Source organism: Protomyctophum bolini (assembly GCF_963924005.1).
Source record: "Protomyctophum bolini genome assembly, chromosome: 6".
Classification (NCBI taxonomy): Eukaryota; Metazoa; Chordata; class Actinopteri; order Myctophiformes; family Myctophidae; genus Protomyctophum; species Protomyctophum bolini.
Window position 1 is genome coordinate 14,199,453 of NC_137867.1, and position 22,002 is coordinate 14,221,454.

The following is a 22,002-nucleotide window of genomic DNA, read 5'->3' on the forward strand; positions in this document are numbered from 1 at the left end:
TACAATTTAGTTTGACGTTCAATGGGTTTATTTAGGAGGGGGCGTATCTGATCAAATGAATATCAATCTAATATCGTATTTTTGTGACTGTACTGTAAGTAGAAATACAGAATGGAATATTTCTATACTGGCAACTCATCTTCTTAACTTCAGCAGAATTATCAAAGCAAACTACAGAGACAAAACTTATGTAAAGTGCCATCACAAACTGTCAACATTATCTCATTGTATTATTGTTGTTGTTCCCACTAGCAGAGCAGTCATAAAACTGTCTCCAATGCCACCAAAGTTATGCTGAAATGTTTACTCTAATGATTTCACAATCACTGTATACAATCCATGAATGTGAAAACTATATCTCCTAACTGCTTGTTTTTAGCCTTGGTGGCTGTGACATCGTTTGCCGTGTACATGTCAAAATAGAAATCTTGACTTCAGAAAACATCAGATTGATGTAATGTTTTCTCACATAATGCATCATGAAAGGCCGAAACAGACATTATTGTTGTTTCAATATACTATGATAAAGATCAACAGTGTAGTTAATGTATTTGTACAGTAATAGCATTCCCTGCCAATCACATGTTTTGATGTGCAGGCTCGGCTCCAGGATTAAATGAATGGGGCACACATCATTTTTATATAGTAAAACAATATGTATATAAAACTTAAACTGAGGGGACAGAATTTGCAACTGAGGGTGGTCAAAGCACCCGTTTAAACTGTCCGTCAATTTTCAATCAATGGAGCAACTATTGAAGATATCTCAACAATATTAGGAGTTACATCATGGTAATAACTTAACTACACAATTGAAACTTCTACAGAGGTGTAATTGTGCTTTAATCCCAGTTTAGGTTCTGAAAAGATTGTAATATACAAATGTCTAAACCAAGATAAAGGCAAAGTTTCAATGAAAATGTAATCCTTTCAAAAAGTGACATTATACTATTGAATGTAATTAGAGGCAAACCCACACTTGAAACCAGAGATCCATTTTGCCAACACATGACAAATCTCTTGGTGTAAATCTTGGCGTAAAAATGTTGAAAATCCAGTCAGGCTTAGTGAATGAGGCACAATTATGCCATTTACAATAAAGACACGTGGTGCCACCCCGCCCCTCTGGCATACACTCACAAACACACAGGTCTTACAGACACAATAAGAAACCGGCTCACGGACCACAATGCCGTGGGGCGTTTTAAGTTGTAGTTGGCTTGTCTCTCTGTTGAAACAACACTGCTTGAGAGGATTTGGAGAAGCTCTACAGGCTCCACTTTTCACTTTACTCCTGCTAGGCTGCTCTCTGTCTTGGTCCACTGCTGCCATGTAATGGCAGAGCCCCAGCCTCTGTGTTTTCTTTTCCAACATCAGTCTATCAAATAGATGTGTACCGTTGCACAGCATAAGAGCCTCTTCACAGATAACAATTGATATCCTACAACTCAATGCTCAATCAAAAACACCAAACTCAAAATGTAAACGCTGCAGCTAAATCAAAAACATCAAACTCAAAATGGAAACGCCGAGCTTCTCTGTGGTTGTTTTTGGGTATGTTTATGTGATACACATCTGATACACATCTTTGTGTGTATTTGAGATGCCACCCCGGTTGTTGTTGTCGGTATATAAGAAGAGGTTTCTTATACAGGCTCAGGCTCACACAAAACATGGTGCTCAAGTGTCCAGAAATGATCTGCCACGCATGCTGTGCATACCTCTGGGGATTTGTAAGTAAAAAGGATTCACTTTCCGCTTGTGTTTGTTTGCCAGGCCAAGAATGTGAGCCGTCTGCAGGTGTGTGCTCTGTGCTGGACCTAGGCTGACAGGGTTGATTTCGCACTTAAGTGTGGAAATCTCTTCTGTGCACGCAAGCACAGAAACAAACAGCCTTGGTGCACTTTTGAAATGGGAGGGGTCAAATTAAGTCCTAAACGACTCCTTAAGTTTGAAGACAGGTAATTACATAATGTTGTTTTGACATGGTATAATGCATTTCTGACACCGTTATCAGACTTGCTAGCATTTTTTTGGCAGCACATGCCATGTCTGACATTCCAACAGTGGTGTGCAACTTCCATTTGCCCGTGACACCACAGCATAGAGTCTAGTGACACCACAGCATAGAGTCTAGTGTAAAACGTCCATTTGCCCGTGACACCACAGCATAGAGTCTAGTGTAAAACTTGACCCGTGACACCACAGCATAGAGTCTAGTGTAAAACACCACAGCATAGAGTCTAGTGTAAAACTTGACCTGTGACACCACAGCATAGAGTCTAGTGTAAAACACCACAGCATAGAGTCTAGTGTAAAACACCACAGCATAGAGTCTAGTGTAAAACTTGACCTGTGACACCACAGCATAGAATCTAGTGTAAAACACCACAGCATAGAGTCTAGTGTAAAACTTGACCCGTGACACCACAGCATAGTCTAGTGTAAAACACCACAGCATAGAGTCTAGTGTAAAACACCACAGCATAGAGTCTAGTGTAAAACACCACAGCATAGAGTCTAGTGTAAAACTTGACCCGTGACACCACAGCATAGTCTAGTGTAAAACACCACAGCATAGAGTCTAGTGTAAAACACCACAGCATAGAGTCTAGTGTAAAACTTGACCCGTGACACCACAGCATAGTCTAGTGTAAAACACCACAGCATAGAGTCTAGTGTAAAACACCACAGCATAGAGTCTAGTGTAAAACCACAGTGACACCACCGTGACACCACAGCATAGAGTCTAGTGTAAAACCACAGTGACACCACCGTGACACCACAGCATAGAGTCTAGTGTAAAACCACAGTGACACCACCGTGACACCACAGCATAGAGTCTAGTGTAAAACACCACAGCATAGAGTCTAGTGTAAAACACCACAGCATAGAGTCTAGTGTAAAACACCACAGCATAGAGTCTAGTGTAAAACTTGTTCCACAGTTCTTGCTCCCGTTTGGAGCAATAAGGTTCTATAGAACAGCTACTCGCTAATATTGTACTTTTGTGCTTTTAACAATGCATTTAATAAATGTGAAGCTCGATCGGATTAAATGATAGGCACAGACGGACAAAGATTATTGTAATATATAGATTATTACTCTACTGTAAGCAATAGAACTGAGCATTACAAAAGCTTTAGAATGTAGATGCAGTGATCCGTCTTGGGCTTGAATAAATTGGCTTAACACTGGATTTGTTAAAATACCGTAAGTCAGATAAAGACTTAGAAAATCATCTCTGATCATTTCGACATAGCATCCACATGCAAAATCAAGGTTGTGCAGGCCTCAACAGGCTAAATATACATACCAACATAGATGAAACTGGATAGCTAAGCCACATTAGACCCTATTGTATCCCAACGTGGCTAGGTTTTATTTAGCCAGGACGACATGCACAGATTTAGGACCTTCGAAACCCGTCAACAAGTTGCCAATGAGTTGGTCTTCAATTGCGAGAAATATAACTCATGACAGTAAATAAATAAAAACAGAACAGTATAATAATACACATAATGCAAAACAACTAATCGGATGCATAATATTCAGGCAGTTTATATAACATGTCAGTGTACGTAGAATGTAAGTGAACAGTGGCATCGGTGAACACCAAGTAAATACAGAAGCAGGTGATTACCTGGGCCGTTGCCATTCACGTGCATGGTTTGAGCCATGGTTGTGGTTGTAGCCGTGCACTCTTTGTCCCAGAACCAGACTCGCAGTCACTGGGGTCATGCAACTGCCATGCATTAAGTCCAGCTTACCATGCAACCTGCAAACTGACAACAGAAAGAAAACACAAGCACACATTGAGCATTTTGTAGTAGTACTAATAGTAATAATGTTAGAACACATTCTACCGCACTAGAGGAGCATGAAACCCTATAGATTTTTTGTCTCCACCAGGCCGAAGGCATGGGGAGAGAGTTTGTTTTGCACCCCGTCCCTGTGTGTGTGTGTGTGTGTGTGTGTGTGTGTGCGCGCGTCCGTCCGTCTGTTACCGGCTAATCTCCGGCACCGTTAACCCAGTCGATGCCAAATTTTGTACACATACTCCCTGGATGCAAACGATGACATTTTTTATATTACTCCTCCAGATTGTGTCCAAAAATCTTTGGAGGATTGGCCCGTTTTGAACAAAAAGCCTCAAATCATGAACGCAGCATGCAATTTACGTGGAACTTTCACAGACTTTCCTACTGTCAAATCATTTTGACAATTGCCATCCAAGGCGTAAGAAGAAATGGCACCCTTTTCACATTGGCCTATTATAGCGCCACCAGGAGGCCACAACCTGATGGAGACCTGGTGGAGAACTGTGCCCCAAGGGGCACATTTTATAGTTTTGTCTGTTTTTACAGCCAATAACCATAGAAGATTAAAACAAGCAACATAGCTGCTAATAGATTCTGGAGAAACAAACAAATATCTCATACATTTGACAGAGTAAATGAAAGACATTTAAAGTCTTACACAGTTGCATCACACAAAAGGCCTTTCTTTTAAAAAAAGGTTAAAAGCCCACTTAATGCAATCAACAGAATGTACCCCTGATTTTTCACAGGTGTGCTTGCATCTGACATTTATGAGCATAAAGGTCTTGTGTGCACTAGTCCAGTCATTATTATCAATGGATACATTATGAACCAACACAAAAGAGCTATTCTCCCCTTAATATGGAACCAACACAGGGAACAAGAGTTTGACTCAGGGGCAACAGACGGCTTAGATAAAAAAAAAAGATCTGGATGAATGACAATGGAGACAACAAAGACTTCTTCTTACTCCCTTGCCTTCACAGAGATTACAAAACAGTATGCCATTTGTGATACAATGCAGTTAATCAACTGAAATGCATGTTTTACCAATTCAAAATGTACATAACAAATGATCAAAGTAAACTAATCATGCAGTATAATACAGTCCCAGGCACCATTATGCTCAGTACATGCCAAACATCAATTTATCGATATAATATTTGGAAAAAAATCCCATGAAGTCCTCTCACAGACCAATCGTGCAGATCTTCAAATAAATCCATGAACTTGACACTTTTTTCATGAGCTATATTCCAGGACACATGGGGTAAGTAAATTGATACAAAATGTAGTAATTTTGGGTGTAGTATTAAGCTGACTATATGTACTTGTGGGAGGACCTAGAGAAATGACCAGCGAGTGTCCTCGTTCTCCAATAAAAGTATAATTTAAAAGTTCTCTGTCTCTGTCAGCAGCTGAAACTCAGATGGAAACAGCTCTGGTCACCAATGCAGGTGATGTTTCAGTGGAAAAATGCATTACTAGGGCCATACTGTAGAAAGGCCAGCACTGTTTAGAGAAAGTTGTTTATACTACTGACTGACTGCGCTACCAAAAAAAGATGCACAGCAATTAGGACAAGACGCATCTAGATCGTGACCACCAGGACCTATAATAGCTCTGATATGAAGGGGAGAGAGAGCCTGCTTAACAAACTCTGATCTGCAAATAGGCCTAGTCCTACAGTAGACCTACAAGCTCTCAACTGGCCTCCCCTTCTCAGCTGCTCCACCTCAGAATTAAATACATGGACCTTAGCATCCCTACACCTCTGGGCACAAAGACAAATATTCCGTTAAAATAGACGATCATTCACTATTGAAGTACAATATATAGTATAGGGTTAGGTCAGGTGATGTGAGGGAATACAGGATTTAACCTCATATCTGAATAGTTTCTGTAAACATTAGTTTGATCAATCTTGTGTGTATGTTACTGCTGCTGTTGCGGACCTGCTGCTCCAACATTCCGTTGCTTGTGCCTGTAGCCATTACAAATTCGGCATAATAGTACACACAAAAAAACGTGTCTGCATTTAATTTGTGTAGGCCCACTAAGAAAATAATTAAAACTGATTGCCGTTTTGAGTCGATAGTTCGATATCATAAGCATGTGAATAGAATGAGATTCACGAGCTGGTCCATATAAATATATACACTGTAAATTGTGGTCTTATATAGCTTTAGCAAGAAGGAGTACAGCGAGGAAGCAGGGAAAGTTACAAGATACAAAATGTTGAAATATGGGGGATGATTGTTTACAGAAATCTTTGATGCTGGTTCCAAATACTTGAAATTCCATGCCACGTTCTAAAAAAAAAACCTATTCATTGCATGGCATTGCATGGAAAATCAGTTTGTAATATAAACAGAGTCAGAGCATATTCATATACAGAAGCAACTATAAAACAAAGTTTTCATGTTGAGGAACCGACATATTGCAGCCTTTCCATCCATTTTGGTGCATTAACATTAACAATCAATATTGAACTACAATGTGGTTCCATCATTTAACGCAGTAATTTCTTGTTCAACTAAACCAGCATTATGCAATTAATGCTGCTATGGGAAGATTAGCTCTAAAATAATTAAGACTCTCCATCAAGTGATATTTGATTGGCGCGCCAATCATGTCATTTTAAAGCCACAATGCAATGTGCTGTGAACTTGTAGATCGGCTATTTCCGCAGCGTGTCACCATGATACAACAAAGTATAAAATATGGCTAATGACACTTTTGGTACTGGTTACCTTGCCATGGTTTTTCTGTTGCCCCGTGGATTAGAAAAATAATGGTCTCCTCATTGACTTACCACGCACAATGAACCAAATCTTTTAACACAAATAAAACGCAAACTTTTTGCCAATTTTATAATACTAACTGTTGATTTTACCATTTGAAGATACAGATCTAGATCCATTCCGGATCTTCTTCCCAATACAAATAGCTAAATCAAATATGAAGTATAAAACAAATGAGGTAATGTGTTTGAGGTCATATTGGCAGAATCCGAGTGGAAATCAATGAGGAGACAATTTTGGATTATCAATTTCTAATCAGCGGAGCAAGGTATTTCATGTTATTGTGCTTTACCAGGATTGCAACCACACTACCACAGTACCCTGTCAGCAACCACACTACCACAGTACCCTGTCAACCACACTACCCTGTCAGCAACCATACTACCACAGTACCCTGTCCAACCACACTACCACAGTACCCTGTCCAACCACACTACCACAGTACCCTGTCAACCACACTACCACAGTACCCTGTCAACCACAGTACTCTGTCAGCAACCTCATTACCACAGTACCCTGTCAGCAACCACACTACCACAGTACCCTGTCAGCAACCACACTACCACAGTACCCTGTCAGCAACCACACTACCACAGTACCCTGTCAGCTTGAATAATCACAACCACACTACCACAGTAGCCTGTCAGCTTGAATAAACCACACTACCACAGTACCCTGTCAGCTTGAATAAACCACACTACCACACCCTGTCAGCTTGAATAATCATTGTGAGGGAAACTTAAAAATGCTCAAATTACATTACAAAGACAAGACGCAAACATACAGTATGACAGAAACTGATTTGTCACCAGACACAACACTGAGAAGGACATGAGACCATGTGAGTGAAGTGAGCAATTCAAGACATAAACTACTTTCTCCATGCAATGAGACAACAAACAAGCAACCATTTGACTAACCAAACGTCTCTGAAGTGTCCTGTTCCATGGGCTGCTGTTACACAAACCTGTAGGAAGGAACAGCAAATGTAATCCTTCCATCATTTTCGTGATTCCATGCATTCCCAAAAATCAGATTATCAATACAGAAAGAATTTTGAGAGACTTCACCAAAATGTGTTGGGTGTGTCAGTCAAAAACAAATGATTTGATATTAATTTTAGCCGACCAGCCCTCTTCCAGGGGCCAGTGCATAGGGAGGAGTTTCACTCAGAACGGGTTATTCTGGTTGCCATTTTCCTGCCTACCAGTAGGCTAGTAGGCTATAGTAGTAGGCTGCGAGGCTACATTTTCCAGCCTCACTGTGGAGATTATAGATATAAAAATTAAATAAACACTGTATGGTTTGGGTGTCAGATGACAAAATAACATAACCTTGATCCACAACAGTAATGGGTCTGCCCGGTTACTTGTCCATTCCACCGCGGGCTGTGAGAATTATGCTTCCATTGTAGCCTTGCAGTGCGTCGACTGTCGGACGGAGGTATCAAATAATTAAATACACGCTGTATGGTTTCTTTGATTTGGGTGTCCGCTGACAAAATATCATAACCTTCAGCAACATTCCCAAAGACATCTCTACCTGTCCTCAAACGAGCATGGCAGTGTAATCAAAATAATAATGGTCAGATCGCATACGGACAGATTATTTATTTACTGCGGAGAGAACACATGTTTGACTGGTCACTCGTCACTCTCGTGGTGTTTTTCCCCTCTCCCTGGTTGGTTCCATAAGGATATGTCCACATGTCTTCTCGTCAAGTAAGATGTAAACATTGAGAACTGTTTTGAGGGGAGGGGAGGCGGCTATCAGATCAGAACACGCGAACATTTTCAAAATGTTGCCTCAAATAAATCTAAAATAATTATTAAAAATGAACAGTAAATGAAAAAGCATGGCCCCCTCACGTATTAGGACAATATCAGTCATCAGAAAAAAGGACCGGTATTTTCGATGAATCTATCATGGTTAAAATGGTGTTGTGAAGTTACAATGGGTTTGTATACAGTAGGAAGGGGGCGGGGCAGCTAAAATGAATATCAAATATCTAAATATTGAATTGAGCAACTTAAAAACTGTCACCTGTTACCAAAGGTTTTTTGGAAAGTGAAATATCCCTTTAAATATACTATCCAGCCACTTTTGAGTCCTATTTTGGTCATTATAGGTGGAACAAAAAATGTAATGGTTAAAAGCTTTTTTTTAAATAGCCCAATTTAAAGCTGATTTATAAGCTTGCAGATTTTCTATTTTCACCAATGTGTACGACACATACGTAGGTCTAAAATAGCATTATGAAAAACAAAAATATTAAATATGGAGATACAAGGTTTCTGCCCGACAGTGATTATAAGGATACTGCTGCAGGATAAAGTGCTACTCAGGATTAAATGCCATTATGTTACTACTATGTCAGATGTGCCAGTGTACACATTCAATGACTGTTGCTCAACGATCCAGTAGCAACAAGCAGAACAATTTCTAACCAAAATAAATACTGTGGGATGCAAGAGCAGCCTGTTAAATTCAAACGGACACTGAGGGATAGATTATGATGAGGTGTAGAAATTATGGCAGTATGAAAACCGGCAATAAAGGCTAAACTTGCTTTAGCATGCATGTATGCATCTTGGATTGCTATGTCTATGCTAGCTCACATGCTTATATCAACATATGCAAATCCACAACAATGATGAGAACATACGTTTGTTAAACATTCACCCAAGCAATTTACCTGTAACTCTCATAGTAACTTCCTCTGACAGCATGCAGGTAGCGAGTACAAGTGAATCCACATAGTTCTGACAACTAGCCTATAGCCCAGCAATCCACAAAGAGAGAGAGAGAGAGAGAGGGAGGGATGGGTTACCAAGCTAAGATTAGCCGACTTCCTCAGATGACAGCCAAACGATCTGTGTACTATAAGAGGAAAGAGTACTTTAGGCAGTTTGGGCCACCCCAATGTGTCCCAGCAGCCTCCAGGTAAAGGTCTAACTTTGAGACAAATGACCTCCGGTCACCTCCATGGTCTCTCTGGACTGACCTTCAACGTTGAAAAGGGTCCAAAGGACAAAAACAATGGTTTGTATAAGCCATATATGCCCTTTCATAAATGGCTAAATATTAACTTGTCCAATGAAAGAGTCAGCATTTCTCTCCACCTTCTGAAGGTGGAAACAGGGTAAATAAACAGCCTTGTGGCAGAACACCACTCTGTAGCCCATTAATAACTTAAGCGTTATAATCTTTTTGATGGGCTGGAGTAAGAGACACAAAACAGACAGACGCACATGTCCCAGTAGTTATCTGACTGGCTACTGGAATTTGTGCCTCCCATCATTACAGTACAGTGGAAACAACACTGGGGGATGATCCAATGTCAGTAATTAAAGTTATTAATAATTTAATTACCTGACATTAGATCATTTCAGTCAGCAGCAGGTGGCCTCGGAGTGATTATCATCAATGAATTGCAATAGAACAAGCAGCATAACCGTTCATTCATACGTCGACTATTGAACAAAAAGCTAAAATGATAACTTATGATCGGTTTTACAGGCAGACAAAGCTACACAGTAAAATCCTCAGTGTTAATCGCTTATAGATAGAATAGATCTTTATTTGTCATTGCAACATGTACAACGAAATTAAAAGTGCCAACCAATCAGTGCATCATATCACAAAACACATAAAGCTAAAACGAAACACACATGACTTCCTGTTATTGCACAATCCCTGTAGCACTATAGGCATGTATAATGCACAAACATGTAATTGTAGCCGTTATTGCACAACAAACCCTTATTGCACTTAAGACAGCAGAAAAACAAAACGTGTGTCACAGCAACAGATCATTTCTTAGCAGCATTGAGTGCAACTATACCGCTGTGGGATAGAAGCTGTTGCTGAATCTGTTGGTCCCGAGTATGTAACTAAATGGACCTGTACCTTTAACAACGACAATTTCTACGTGTACTACCTAATTTGTTGAGCAGTGGAGAGGGGGGGTTTAGGTGTGTCCCATGGGGGTGGAGTGGTCATAAACATGGCTGCTACACGATGACCCGTCTAGTTCACGTGTCAGGCATTTCAAGTGCTGTTACAGTCTGCTACAAGGCAGCAGCTCAAAATATCACATGTGTCAGCAAGACATTGTACATTTACATTTAGCCAAGATTAAGAGGCCTTTGTAACAAAATGATCATTAAGCCCAAATCAATCAATTTATCATCCCAATTAGAATGAGGAATGTGCGATACATAGATACACCGAGTAATGCCACAGAGAGTGAAATCAACACTATCATCAACTGAGGAAGGCTTGATACCAAAAATTAAGAAGGTTTGTTTGGCAGTGTGCGGGTCTCCCTCCTTCTACGTCTACTGCTTTGTCGCCAACGCACCTGCAACAAACTGAACTGGGTGTGCGGAAGTCTTCTCATCACTGGGGACCGAGTGAAAATTGTTGGCTAGTATGCGTTGCAAAGCCAGTTGCACAACATCCATTGTGTTAATGGAATAGCTTATGCTTCCCCCAAAGGAAACTCTGAAGATCTAGATCTACTGTATTTACACCAGTACAGTACATCCACAACAGGCCAACCAAGCGTTCCTCATGTGACAGAGCAAAGGTAGCCTTGTGTCAAGTTGTGTGGCTCTTCCGTTACCTGACACGGCTCTGCAATCTATTTAAGAATTTGAGAATTTAAGAATGCTGCGGACTTGAAATGCCGCTGAAACGTAGCAAGTCCTGCATGCATGCGTGCACATTTTCACAAGCATATGCACATGCATGTACAGCTGCACGCCCAATCGCCCATCCACACAAAATGTGGTCATGAGAGGCCAGGACTGAATGTCTGAAAGAAAAGGCACCAACGGTATGTTTTCAAGCTAGTAAAATAATGTTGTGTTCCTTCATTTATCCATTTTAAACTCTTGTGTGTGCAAATGCAACCCTCGATGTAACCTTACACGTCCTTTTGGTGACATTTGCACACTCTCAGAATTAAATTAGCAGTTGGTGCCGGTGGCCATGTGTTCACTTCACAGTAAAAAAAAATCTATCTGTTAATCTACCACCAGGATGTTTTCAAAAGTCAAAGACGAGAAGCTTGACGACTCACCATAATTCACAGGACAAAACGAGACGAAACAGACCATGCCACTTAGATCCACGCAGGGCTGTGAGAGCTGTGACTGTCTGGAGGAGACCTTATTTCACAATAGGATGAAAGGTCTGAAACGGGGCGCTTGTCATTAGCCGACACACACAGACCGGATCGACTTGTTTTGTTCCTGGTCACTGAGTAGTTACATAAATATTAAGCACGCACATATTGTATGCCGGTATGTCAGGTGCTGCAGGTGCATACCTGTTGCCAAGTTACACGAGCTCAGGCGGCAGGGGTGTGTGTGTACAGTATCTGCATTGCAAAGGAAGCCAGCACTATGATTGTACACGCTACAGGTGGCCCGTGACGAGGAAAACAATAACGGATGCAACAAGATCTCCGACAAAACCAGGCAATGCTAATAACCTCACTAAAGAAGTGGCTATTCATCGAGGGCTGACAAAACTGTGACAAGTTAGCGTAACATTTTCCACTGAAACAGAAAAAACAATCCCTGCTCTCAGTGCAGGTTTTTCAACCCAAATGTAAACCAGTAAACAGTGCGAGTGCTTAAGTTAGAGAGGCCTATAAAAGGGTTAAAAGGTTGCTACTGTGAATATTCAACAGGGCTGCTTTTTCCCCTCATAAAATCCTCACTTTCTCTGGTCGTGGTTTTTAATGGAGGAAAAACGCCCCGAGATAAAGTTGAATACTTCTGTCTATGTGTCAGTGGGGGCTCCAATTTGACACACACACACACACACACACACACACACACACACACCGTGTGTGCCGTGTAACCTTTGCAACTGTTGAAGAATGGGAGAGTGGCATGCGTGTGTGTGTGTGTACGCATCATACGGTATGTATGCCTGTTCAGGAACGCGTGTGCAGCTGCATAACTGCCCAGCGAGTGGCGGCTACTTGTCATGTTCACTCTCTGCATCTGGATCTCATTAGGACAAGCCTTTGAAGCTTCGGAGGGGAAGCCACTGTGCCAACTGTGAAGGAGGAGGCAGTGGGGGGGGGCATGGGAGGGGGGGGGGGGGGGGGTGAGGGGGCAGACACCTGCAGGATGGTTGACATGGCATGTACATGGGCTGAGTGTGTGTGTGTGTGTGTGTGCACACACTCCCTCCGCCCCCCCCCTCCTACATACATGGGACCTGCTGGGGTTAGTTCTTCAGAAAGCCTTGTAATTATCCCTGCAAGAAAAAGGAGCTAGGGCTGTGGAATGAAACTCAGCTGAGAGGTTTTTGGGTTTTTTTTCCCCCCCGCCTATCTAGCGCTTCCACAACCGGCAGGGCGAGCAACACTTCCACGACAGAAAAACAGCATGGACCAAGGAGACGCGAGGCTGTCTCAGTCAGTCGCTATCGGTTTGTTTTTGACACTTGCTTTGGCAACGGAAACGAACGTTTTCTCATGCCAATAAATCGCCTTTGAATTGAATTGTGTGGGGACTACTCCTCTGTCAAGTGATGTGTGTTTTGCCCAGGCAGATATGACTAGATTTCCAATAATTTGACAAGATAGGCAGGGAAGGTCTTGAGTAGTGCAGTAGTGCAAAACTGGATCATGGTCCCAATGGATATTTATTAAATAACCCCCAAAAGGTCACGTTTCTTTCGGAAGAGCTTGTTGCTCGAAGGTCGAAACACCACCTTCGGCAGAAATGTCATCAACAATACATCCATGGGAAAATGATCAAGTATGAAGACTCAGTTTACTTTATCTTCAAAACTGAAACCTCCCTAAGTAAAAACAGTACCATCTTTGCACTGCTACCTCACCCACATCATGTATCTAACGCACCAGCCAACTAAATATAACACCCACAGGAACGTTAAACAGAGGATGACTGGATCATGCAGTCAACTCACTGTAATCGGTTTGCACACGTTTTTCTTTTAGTGGGGGGGTGTCTTCAACTCCCAGCTGTTCCTTCCACGAAGCCACCCACAGCCCTTGTGCACCATGACAGAATATGTAGTATCTTGTTTCAACTTCAAGTCTGCAGCCTTAGTAATTTTATAAAATGAAAAGATGATGCAGACGCCCCATCATTACACTGCTGTGAAACAACTCCCTCTTTCATTCATTACTCCTCTACCCCCCACATTCATTTCTTTCATCTAAGGAATGAATAGATCCGAAATAGACGGTGCAGCACAGTCCAAGAATGTCCATCTTCCACAGAAGTTATAGATCTTGTTATTTCATCTTTATCGCAACATTATATTATTGAAGCTTAAAATGGATTCTGGACTGAGGCTTTGCAATTACAGAGCAATGCATTTGGCCCAGCTGTGAGGCACATGATGCAATGGCATGGTATCACTACCCTTCTGCACACCAACGCAAACATGACTATTTCATACAAAAGCAGAGGTTTTCAACTCGTCGTTCAGCTCCATTGCAACTGTGGAAATGGTTGACAGTTGGTTGACACAACATTATCCATCTTATCCATGTCATAGACTCATTCTGGGCATTCATTCATTCACTGACTTTTTTTTAACTGCAAATGGCAGATCTACAAGCTCACAGTGCAATCGCAGCGTTGTACTTTATCGTGGTGTTGCGTAACAAAAGTAGCCAATCTACACTAACGTATAAATCAAGTGGTAAAATGTCAGGTGCTCACTCAGAAATGTACATCGTCTGTACATAGGGGTGAAAGCAGGTCATTTTAGTCATTCATATCTTCCAGAAGATAATTTCTAGGCATAGAACGCTGCAGGGTGAATGTGTACTTAATTATGGCTGTCTGTTCAAGAGTGGATCCGACGAGAGAAGAAAAACACATTGGTGGGTCTGTGCAAAAAGCTAAAAGCACCATAGGGCCTAAATGGAAACAAGACTGCAAGGAATGTCTTTGGCGCTATCCCTTTTGGACTGAGTGTTTGACTGTACTGTTTATACAGTCTGTCTAATAAACTATTCAATCAATCATTCACTCACACCATAACTGGCATAAAACAACTTTTAGAACATCTATTATTCAGTGATGATAGCCATGTTTTCCTCACACACGTGGAGACACACATTTGTTCAGCAACTATGTTGTACTTAGTAAAGTAAGGGACGTTGCTGAGAGACTCGGCTTTCATAGCAAAATCTATAAAAAGATTACAAAAAGATTCTAAGCTCTTGGTGGTCAGTAGCCCCAAGACCCCCCCCCCCACACACACACACACACACACACACACACACACCTCCCCCCTAACTGAACCCGCGAGATAGGGGTGTAGAGCTCATTTTAGAATGTTGCTTTGGCCTGCGGTGCCTCTAGTGTAGGAATGCACTTCATCTGGTTTAGTACTGTGTATGCAGTCTGTCTGGTGAAACAACAGCTCTCCTCAGAAGACCCCTGGCCTGTAGCAAGACCTTTAACAGACACACAGACACCTTCAGACAGACCTCCTGTAGCACGGTGGTTCCCAGGGGGTCCCAACGTTATTATGGGGAGGGTCCCGGTCCCCAGATAATGAGCTTAATACACAAAGTTGTTTTCTCACTCAACATGTTTTCTCACTCAAGAGACTTTCTAAAGTAATCTTATATAATTAAAGTGTAAAAATACGGTAAAGTAAATTATATAATTTGTACATAAATAGCTACTAGATTCCAGAATGTTCTCAGCAGCACCTTTTACTGTATTAGCTATAATCAATAACCCAGTAAAAGTGTGAAAAGTTATGACAACCCCAAGGCCCCTGTGCTGACACGGGCTATCAATCATTTATCCATTTTATTGCTCAATACATTTTTGGGGGTCCAATGTGATACCAAGGAGGGCCCAGAATTTCAGAATTATGATTGATGAGTGTTTTACTCTGCTGGTTGAGAGCCTAGGAGAGGAGACAGTTCTACTGTGGGTAGGATGAGGATGTACAGACAGAGAGAGTGGCTCTCCGTCAGAAAGCTCCATCCACATGCTTTGGGCTTGTTCTGCCAGTGCCAAACGGATCATGAGCAATCGCTTTCAGAGATTTACTCCGACATGCTCCCACAAAATGTACTGCATGCTACTTTATGTGCCAAACTAGTGTCCATGAAGAGATTCTTTTACTCCGTCCGCCTCCATGTTATCAGACTCAGACTGTTATCAGACTCTTAAAAGTACGCAATATTTCTCTTTCAAATGTAGTGGAGTGAAATTAAAAAGTACAATACTCAAGTAAAGTACCAATACTCAAAAATGTACTTAAGTACACTACACAAGTAAATGCAGTCTACTTTGTTAGTATACTGTCCACAACTGATGAAGGCCATTGAAGGTTTTCAGCAATGGATATAAACTGGGCCTTTATGCAAACAATAAGATCCCAATGTATATCATTAATCAAGCAGTTTGGCACCGAGAGCTGACTTAGGACTTCTCCCACTCTGCTGCTGCTGACACATTCTTCTCCACCCACCTTTATACAGTAGTCGAGGCAAAGCAGCTGCTTCTGCTGACAACACTGCCCCCTGGGGGTAGAGCATGCAATAACCTGCAGAGGTCCCAAGAGCATTGGGCTTCATTTTCTTTTTAAAATAAATAACAGACCCGGCCCATTAAAATTACTGTATTGGGGTGTTTAAAAATGCCTATAAATTACAGATCACAATCATTTAAAAACGTATTTTAAAGGAACAAGCTTTTGCCACAACAGTTGACAGACAAAGAATATACACACACCCAAGTCACATTATACTCCCCGTCGAAATATTAGGTGCCCAGAATTCCATGTGGTTGAGAGGATTGTGTCCCGTTTGAACACTTTAGCTCCACACTTTTAACCTTTTGATAACTATTATATAGCACATTGTGCCCTATTCAAATACTAAATCCCTCCCTTCCCCGACTCTGTATAACTCAGGGGTAGGGCTGGGCAAATAACCGAAAATATATCAAAACCGACAATTTAGAACCTCTAACCAACGTAATCTTGCTCATGTAGGTTAATTGAATAATCAAGAAGCAATCGATGTTTGATTAAACACTTAAATTGCCCTTTATACTTTGTTATGGTGGTGTGCAAAAACAGAGAGACGATAGTATTTACAGTACAGACCTCGTCAGAAAACGATGAGGGCAGTGTAAAAAAGGGGGGGGGGGGGGGGGGAGTGTGTAAAATAATTGCTAATTAAATCGTAATCAAGGCAAAAGTCTGAAATAATCGTGCTATTGATTTGATGTCATATTGCCCAGCCCTAGGGTTTTACTGGTACGACCAGCCACAGGCACCTGGCCAATCAAGCCAAGGCGCACAGGAAGTGACAACACATAGGGCAATATGGTTTTTTTTAGAAGTATGGAGAATTGGAGATAGGCAAGAAGAAATTGACAAAGCATCATGGCGACCCGGAAGAGTTGCCATGTGGATCCACCGTGTGGATTGTGGATCTCAGCCACCATTACCCTACCAAATAATATAGTAAAGTCACTAGCAGTGAAACCCCGGAGTCTACAGAGAAGGGTTGCATTTGTTGCTTATACTGCAAGTGTAAATGTAAAAAGAAAATATATATATGTGGTGTGGGAAATAATGAGCTATATACAGTATCTATTATCTACACTGAGCTACTCCTCAAAACAGTAGTAGTAACAGAGAACATCAGCACAGCAATACAGCCACTCTTGTTTGATTGAATGTGATTCACCTTCATTTCACATATCTCACATTATAGAATGGCGTGTTCCTATCATCACTGCCTGTGACTGTCTATTCTTCCACACCGGTGTCAACACTGAACTGCACTGACCTCCCTGGGCCAGAGTCTCCCCAACATGTCATTCTTTCTGCACCATGCTCTTTGTCCCCCTCCCCCATCCATAGTCTCCTCCGTCCAGCCTGCACTTGACCAAGGACAGGCTGGAGCCTATTATTTGTTTAGCTCTTTGAGTGGAGCCAGTATGGCTGAGGGGCCCATGGCCCCAGGAACTTCACCGTCCAACCACCCATGTGGGGGACCATCCACTTGAAAACCACCACCTACATGATTCAACCATACAACATCGGACACCGTGTGAACGTTTCCCTCCATCCAACCTGGAGGACGTTCTACAAGGCTTACTTGAACCCGTGGAGGGCATCTCAGATGGGACACCATCTCTTCAGATTATGTGGCATAACATGTCCCCCTTATCTGCATGGCAGTGTGTATACTGCTTGAGGTACACCATGCCAGTATCAGTGCCAGAGGTTCGGTTTGTATAATTTAGTGAAGCTAGTGATAAGACTACATTTTTGCAGACTAAACATCTGAAAGTGTGCTGATTACAAGATATATAAAGATAGGCCTAGGCAAGTCATTGTGCGGTGTAGGACTAGTAATTATTGCTTTTCTACTTGCTGCCATAATGAGAAAAGGAATAGCATCTTGATACATGTACTCAGTCATTGTTTTACACTGCATGGCTGAGGAGATAAGTAACTGACACGTTTTAGTCTAAAGTTAGACTTTTGAAAAACAAGTTGGCGCCAAAACCAAGACCATTCAGTTCATCTTACAACGTTGTAGCAAGACTAGCGACTCTAGCGAGTTTCCCTGTCAAGACTGTCAAACCCGGTGCTTTCACTAACTCTGCTGTCAGCTCCGTCAAAGAGACATTGTGGGAGAAATCCCCCCGTTTAAGTGCCCTCATGTTTGCTTTTGTGCCCGGCAAGCCCACTCTCCTGACCTTTTGGAGACGGACCAATAAGATTGAGCGCCGCTTCTCCTATGGTGCCCTTCTCTTCTGACAGTGGCCAGACAATAAAGAACAAGCTAATTAAACTGATGACAGCTGGGAGGTCTTTCACTGAAGGGGGGAGTTACTGAACTAAAGCGAAAGAAAGACACAGAAAACTGGGCACAAGGCCCAATGCCTTCACAAACAATTTGAAAGCACGCCTCAAAAGTAATCCTTTGGTTTACACATATAAGGCAGACTCAGAGTGTAAAAACTGAAAAATGTACCATCGAAAATAGCCGATCTACAAGCTCACATGGAATGCCGAAGTATGAACCAGGCTTTAGAAATTAAAATGTGTTGAAGAGGTCAGTGAAGGAGGTATTCCATTTAGCTCCCAAGCCTCCTATCAGATTGGTTGAAGTTGTAGTGTTGAAATGTGTGGTTTCATTATACTGTCTCAAACGATGCCAACATGCAAACTGTGCTACAGGGAACTGGAACTTGTGTTGTGACTGCTGTTGCATTTTCACTGCACTCACTGCTGTTGTGTTTTCACTGCGCTCACTGCTGTTGTGTTTTCACTGCACTCACTGCTGTTGTGTTTTCACTGCGCTCACTGCTGTTGTGTTTTCACTGCACTCACTGCTGTTGTGTTTTCACTGCGCTCACCGCTGTTGTGTTTTCACTGCGCTCACTGCTGTTGTGTTTTCACTGTGCTCACTGTTGTGTTTTCACTGCGCTCACTGCTGTTGTGTTTTCACTGTGCTCACTGTTGTGTTTTCACTGTGCTCACTGTTGTGTTTTCACTGCACTCACTGCTGTTGTGTTTTCACTACACTCACTGCTGTTGTGTTTTCACTGTGCTCACTGTTGTGTTTTCACTGCGCTCACTGCTGTTGTGTTTTCACTACACTCACTGCTGTTGTGTTTTCACTGTTGTGTTTTCACTGCGCTCACTGCTGTTGTGTTTTCACTGTTGTGTTTTCACTGTGCTCACTGTTGTGTTTTCACTGTGCTCACTGCTGTTGTGTTTTCACTGTGCTCACTGCTGTTGTGTTTTCACTGCGCTCACTTCTGTTGTGTTTACACTGTGCTCACTTCTGTTGAACTTGTTTTCAGAACTTTTCACTGTGCTCACTGCACAGGAATACATTTAAATCCATCAAATGAAAGTGTTAAAAAAAACCCTTGACAAGTTCAACTGTTCATGGTGATAACCTCGGTCTACTTGCCATGCGAAGAACTATTTGAGGAATTTTGGGAGCCATGGAGGCAAACTTCTGTCTGTCTTAATTAGAGCTGGCCTCTTGGTGAAAGACTGATGGCTGGGGAACAACTTTTGTTTGGCCCGCCCAAACACTTGAGCTGCTGGACGGTCTGGACCAATAATGATGTTAATGAGTCACAGACCATCTATGGTGCATTAGTGCCAGGGAATAGAGGGAATTGCACCAATGTAATGATTAAGATCTATAGACAGGAAGGTTCCAGCAGAAGAGCAAAGTGTGTCCCACACTGACCCAAGTTGTCACGCAACCTTGCACCCACATGTGTAGGCTGTACTGTGTGAACAAACTCAAATGCCAAGCCCTACTTACATATGTTTTGATCCATCCTAAAATTTGGCAGTATACACAAAACACTCGCCATTTAATTGTCGCAAAAGCTTGCGCCCACATAGCTCCAATACAACCTAAACTTTGCTGGATACAGTGAGGGGTAGGTCGACTTTTACCAACACCCCTGTCTTGCTAGCCAGGGCACCAGCTAACGCACCAACAAAATTCAGTTGGTGACCAGACCATTCTGTATCGTGGCAAAGTTGACAATGAATTGCAGTTATATCCTTCTTTATGAAAATTGTAAAGCAAAGCCTGGCTTGTTTCGGAAGGTGGCTTCTTTGGAGTAGCCACTGGAGAAAAAAAATCAATCAGCGTCCCCTAAAGCACTGGGTTTTCATCTCAAGGGACTGCAGCCCCAGCTGTGCCATGCGTGGTCCAAAACCTGGGAACAAAAGAGAGCCGAGTGCTACCAGAGAGCGGGAATGACAACTCCCAGCCTCAGGGGCTTTCAACCACAACATTAACATCCAACGGAAAAGGTGTTTCCATTGGAAGTGATATCAAATCCATCAAACTGCTTTGCTACTGGAGAGCAGCGAATCCCTGAAGTGACTGTGAAACGCTATTGATGAATGTGATCACAGTGAATGCTTTAATGCAGCAGAGTGTAATTTGATGTGATATTTGAGCACGAGGACAACAAGTCAAGTGACAGTGATGGCCTCGACTCTATATGAAGGTGACGGTGATAATTGATCACCTAAAACTGGAGTAGGTATGAGCCTTAAGGGAGTTTCATGTGAAGAGGCTGTTCTGCATGGTATTGTCCATTTCAGGTGGTTTCCTCTTTGTCTTTCACTTTAGTTCATCTTATATCCCTATACTGATAATATAACCCTGCACTTCTTACACCTGATTTATACATGGTTGCACTTCTGCATGTTAGGTTAAGGTGTGTGAGTGACACCAGCACACAACAAAGTACAAGTCAGTCAGGCCATATACTGTTATGATCTCTGTATTTTTACTGCCATGATGACTCCTGAACAGTACTACTTACATTGACCATTAAATTGACCCCTGTACTTTTTTCCATTGGTTTATTATAATGTTGAAGGGCTACTTGTACGTCTCTCTGGGTAAGTGCGTTGGCAAAAATAGCAAATAATAAATGTAAATGTGTTTGTCAAATATATTCATGTCCATCTGTCGAAACCTTCGCCCCCAGCTGGCTGCAATGTCTCGGACGCTAGCTGGCTTTTGTCACAATCTCAGTGCACGCCTAGCCGGCCCCATTGTTTACCACGGAGATAGGAGCGTAGAGCCTAATAAGCTGACATCAGCGGCTAGGTCTGATTAACCGGCTTCAGATGTGTTTGTCACGGATAATATCAAACATGCTAATCATGCCGTTGCCAACGGTCATCATTCCTGCTCAGTCACTGGGACTCTTTAGTCTCACTATGAGAAAGCAAGAAAGGGAGAAGTGCAGCGATTAGGTCTGATTTGGATCACAGCAATATGTTATGCCACAAAACAAGTGAAGTGATTATACTCTTTTCATGAATGCACAAACCTTTCTGCCACCTACCACAGACTGTGTTATATTAGTTACCACAATATACTGTAGAAATACAAATAAAAAGGTCTGTATTCAATGTTTGATTTTGTAAACGTACAAAAGTATTGGTATCAAAATATTCCAGTAGCACCAAAGTACTAAGATATGTTATACGGGGAACAGGGAGAGAGAGACGGGGAGTGACAAGCAGCAAAGGCCATTAGGCTAGGGAATCTAATTAGAACCATGTATGGTATAAACATGTGTATATATATACGCCATCGGTGCTCCAAAGCACTAAAATGTTTGAAAATGCGTCAAACCTTTTTGAAAATAGCCGATCTACCATCTCACAGTACGATGCATGTTGATCGTAAAATGAGACTTAATTGGTTGATGTATATTGCAATAATAATCTAAATCTACACAGTAACTAAACTAAGATGTAGTGGAGTAATAATAATAATAATGAATTTTATTTATATTGCACTTTTCATTCACAAGGAATCCCAG

General features: G+C 41.9%; 1 protein-coding gene across 5 annotated transcripts in view; it reads right to left on the reverse strand.

Moving 5' to 3' along the window:
* Positions 1-22,002, reverse strand: part of kank1a (KN motif and ankyrin repeat domains 1a) — a 61,817-nt gene that overhangs the window by 23,021 nt on the left and 16,794 nt on the right. Inside the window, exons 1-3 of one of the 5 annotated variants that reach the window (XM_080766967.1) lie at positions 9,321-9,397; positions 7,546-7,592; positions 3,644-3,785 (exon numbers count right to left, since the gene is read on the reverse strand). In XM_080766967.1, coding sequence (XP_080623093.1) covers positions 3,644-3,680 — 37 coding nt within the window. In that variant the 5' untranslated portion in view covers positions 3,681-3,785; positions 7,546-7,592; positions 9,321-9,397. Of the gene's footprint in view, positions 1-3,643; positions 3,786-7,545; positions 7,660-9,320; positions 9,413-11,711; positions 11,807-22,002 lie in introns of those variants that run through there. The other 4 variants (XM_080766966.1, XM_080766969.1, XM_080766968.1 and 1 more) reach the window with 4 other exon arrangements.